Here is a 3912-nt window from a genome sequence, read left to right as displayed (position 1 = left end):
AAAACAATAATTACCCCCCCCCCCCCCCCCCCAAAAAAAAAAAAAAACCCTCCCCCATTTCGGAGCTGATTGCATCACTAAGCATCACACCACCAATGATGTAATCGATACATCATATTAACTTTTGATGTCACATGACTTCAAATGAAAACATTTGATGTCAAATGATGTCATATGATGTAACATTATCTGTCATGAGTTAGTGTTAAAAGTTTACTAATAGGAGCAAAAACCTTGAGATTCTGATCAATTGTTGCACGCAAGTTTCGTATATCGCAAAGAACAAAGTACCAAGTTTAACAAGTGTCTTTGTTTACATATAACCTTTGCTGTCAAACTAATTAGAATTCTCAAAAAAACGTATCATGGAATCATCAAGACACCGTTCTGTCCGAAAATCCCTAAAGAATTTTCAACTCAGCAGTTTGGATTCTGTTGTGGGGAACGAGTCCACTTTTGAATTTGAGTTTCATTCTACTTTCATGGACTGGGATGACATTGACGAAGACAATGATTACTCTCCCCCCCCTTCTGATGATGAAGAGGAATTTCCTGAGACTCCAGAAACTCCTTACTATGATTATTCTCCCCTTTATAAAAATGAGGAGGAAGAATTTCCAGAAACTCCTGAACCAAAAAGACAGCAGGATTGGGAAAACTCCAAGCCAAAAACCTGCCCGCAAAACCAAACCTTAGGGTTAAAGCCCTTAAGTCTTGCTCCAATCGTCTCCTTTCGCCCAATTGCATTCTTTCCTGTGAAGCCGGTGTCTGTCCCTAAATCAACTCAGCCTGAGGGAATCAAACCTTTGGGAAAGGGAAAACAAACTACAACTGCTTTGGATGAGCCGACTTCAACATCTGAGTCGACCTCAGTGGAGAACGCAGAAGCACTTCAAGTAGAGAACACTGCTGTGAAAAGTGAAGTAGAGTGTCTGAAGGAGCTTCTCCAGCAGAAAGATCAGAAGCTGGCGGATGCTGAAAAGCTGAAAGCTGATCACTTTGAAGAGCAGATGAGCCACAAGACAGAACTTTTACCAAAAGCTGAAACCTCTTTGAGCCACATGACTGAAGCACAAAATAAGCTGGCTAAAGAAAGAGAAGAAAACACCTCCCTCAAGCAAGAAATGGCTGAACTAAGAAAAGCTCATGAGGAGGATAAGGCCGCCACTGAAAAGAAGTTTTTGGAATTGCTCTCTAAAAATGAGAAGAGCATGGAACAGTTAAGAGAAACTATCACAGAAAAAGAGACCATCATGAGCAAATTTGAAAAGGTCTCCAGGACAAGGATCGTAAAACTACTCGGTCAGATTGACGATCTAAAAATGGAGCAACAGAAGAAAGATTACATGCTGCGGGAAGCTGCTGGGAAAGCCGAACACCTTGAAGAACAGATGAGCCAAGAAAGACAGCAATGGCAGGAAGACAAGTCCTCCGTCTTACAAGAAATCGCTCATCTAAAGACAGCTCTGAAGGACAAGGAGACTGAGGTGACCAAATCTAAAAGAGTCTCCAAGAAAAAGAATGTCCAACTACTCCGTCAGATGGACGACCTAAAAGCGCAGCATGAGCAGGAACATTTGGACCTCACCAGCCAATTGGAAATGCAGAAAGAGTGTCTTCTAAACTACCATGAGCTGACATTAACAGAAGCATATAATCAGCTGGCTAAAGAAAGAGAAGAAAACCTCTCCCTCAAGCAAGAAATGGCTGAACTAAGAAAAGTTCATGAGGAGGAAAAGGCCGCAATAAAAAATTCTAATGCAGCCTCAAGTGGTGAGATCTTCAAGCTACAATGTCAGATTGAGGGACTAAAACGGGAGCACGAGAAGGAATTTACGGGTCTCATCAACAATTTTGAAAAGGAGAGAAAGGATCTTGAAGAACACTATAATAGGAAGTTAAATTCCCAAATGGATCAGATGGAAGGCGAAATAAAAAGATGTCAGGAGGAAAAAGACTCCCTGCTGGAAGAAATTGGTGAATTACAAAGGAATTGTGAGAAGCATAAGGCAGCATGTCACCGAACTGAAAATAAGGAGATGGAAAAATTACAAAGAACCATCAGAGAAAAAGATGCCATCATAAGCCAGTCTGAAGTCATTTGGAGCAAAAAGCTGGAGCAAAGAGACCAACAGCTTGAGACAATAACACAGGCCGCTCTCAAGAATAAAATGGACCTCAGCAGGGAAATACACCTGTTGCAAGAAAGGATTGAACAAGAGAGGATCAAAACAAATGTAGCCAAACTCAGTTTTGACCTGAAGGTAAAGGAGTCCACCAAATTAAGAGCTGCTTTGGTCCAGAAAGAACTGGAAGGCCAGAAGCAGCTGGAACAAGAAAGACAACAGCTGGAAGAAGAAAAGTCCACCCTTTCACAACAAATCGCTCACCTGAAGAAAGTTGTCAAGAAGAAAAAGACCATCATCAGAAAAACTCAAGAGGATTTCCAGGTCCAAATTCATCAACTACAGCAGCAGGTGGATGAGCTGAAAGAGAAGACCACAAAGAAAGGTGTTGGTCGGAGGCTCCTGAACCTGTTTAGAAGGTCTAGAAAAAAGGACTGAGTGGACCTCGACCACAGCCCCCCCCCCCCCCCCCCCCCCCCACACACACACACACACAACAATCCTGGGGCGTGGTGCAGTCATAGGGGGGTCGACCCCTGATCGAAGATGCAGGTTCAATTTCCGCCCTGCACACCCTTGTGTCAAAGTGTCCTTGGGCGAGACACTGAACTCCACCTTGCCTCTGGTGGAAGGTTGGCGCCAGTGTTCAGCAGTGAGCCGCCACCAGTGTGTGAATGTGTGTGAATGTGCGTGAATGGGTCTGTGACTGTAAAGCGCTTTGGACCTTCGAAAAGGTAAAAAAGCGCTTTATAAGTATACGCCATTGACCTCACACACACCAAGCCCCCCCACAGCCCTCACACACACTAAGCTCCCCCACAGCACTTTCACACACACCAAGCCCCCCCACAGCCCTCACACACACTAAGCCCCCAACACCCACACACATTTAGGCTTTGACTCTTTTAACACCTTAGATGGAGTTATGACCGTCCAAGAACGGCCAAACTGTAGGAAAAGCTCCAGTGCTAAAGAGTTAAACATTTAATTATTGTTGTGTGGGTAAAAACTGCTGTGGCTTTTTCTGTTTTTCTATTCTAAATGTGTATCTTGTAAATATGTATATTCTAGTCTATTTTTTATTTTATTGTTTTAAAGGGAACTTTCCTTGACACCCCTTTTACATCTTAGCTAGGTTTTCTTTAACTACTTTGGTTCTGTTTTACTTTTTATCTTAGTTTTTATTTTGTTTGATGATAACATTTTTTATTTTATTTTAGTGATAGCCCAGCTATATTTTTCTCGTTGGTTATTCAAATGTGTTGCCCCCCCCCCCGCCCTCCTTTGATCTAAACAGGGTTTTCTCCAGGCGCTCTGGTTTCTCCCTCTGTCCAAAAAAAATCCCCCCAATGTCTAATCTCCTAATACTTAGAATAAAGAAATACATAAAATGAAATAAAATAAATATCTTATAAAAGCTATTTTAACTACAGGGTTTTCTCCAGGCGCTCTGGTTTCTCCCTCTGTCCAAAAAAGCCCCAAACTCTGATCTAATACTTAGAATGAAGAAATAAATATAATGAAATAAAATAAAATAAATAGCAAATAAAAGCTTTTTTTTAACCACAGGTTTTTCTCCAGGTGCTCTGGTTTCTCCCTTTGTCCAAAAAACCCCCTCAAACTCTAGTCCACTAATACTTAAAATAAAAAAATAAATACAATGAAATAAAAAAAATAGCAAAAGTATCATGTATCTTAAAAGTAAAATTAAAAAGCAAAAAAAAAAAAAAAAATTCCCCCTCCTTGAATTGCCACCTTATCGCGGTGGAGGGGTTTGCGTGCCCAA

At 41.5% G+C, this 3912-nt stretch overlaps 1 protein-coding gene across 1 annotated transcript; it reads left to right on the top strand.

Moving 5' to 3' along the window:
* Positions 1-226: 226 nt before the first annotated feature.
* On the top strand, positions 227-3672 carry LOC144988863 (uncharacterized). The gene has a single exon (XM_078940053.1). The coding sequence runs from the start codon at positions 366-368 to the stop codon at positions 2562-2564; it is 2199 nt and encodes a 732-aa protein (XP_078796179.1). The 5' UTR covers positions 227-365; the 3' UTR covers positions 2565-3672.
* The last annotated feature ends 240 nt before the right edge of the window (positions 3673-3912 follow it).

The sequence above is a fragment of the Oryzias latipes genome, chromosome 21 (assembly GCF_053564925.1).
Source record: "Oryzias latipes strain Hd-rR chromosome 21, Olatipes_Hd-rR_3.1".
In the NCBI taxonomy this organism is placed as follows: Eukaryota; Metazoa; Chordata; class Actinopteri; order Beloniformes; family Adrianichthyidae; genus Oryzias; species Oryzias latipes.
The sequence above is the reverse complement of the archived record's forward strand: the minus strand, read 5'-3'. Positions and strand labels throughout refer to the sequence as shown.

What these genes read in the sequence shown, in the direction of transcription:
- LOC144988863 (XM_078940053.1), top strand. Translation starts at nt 366, where the DNA reads ATGGAATCATCAAGACACCGTTCTGTCCGAAAATCCCTAAAGAATTTT.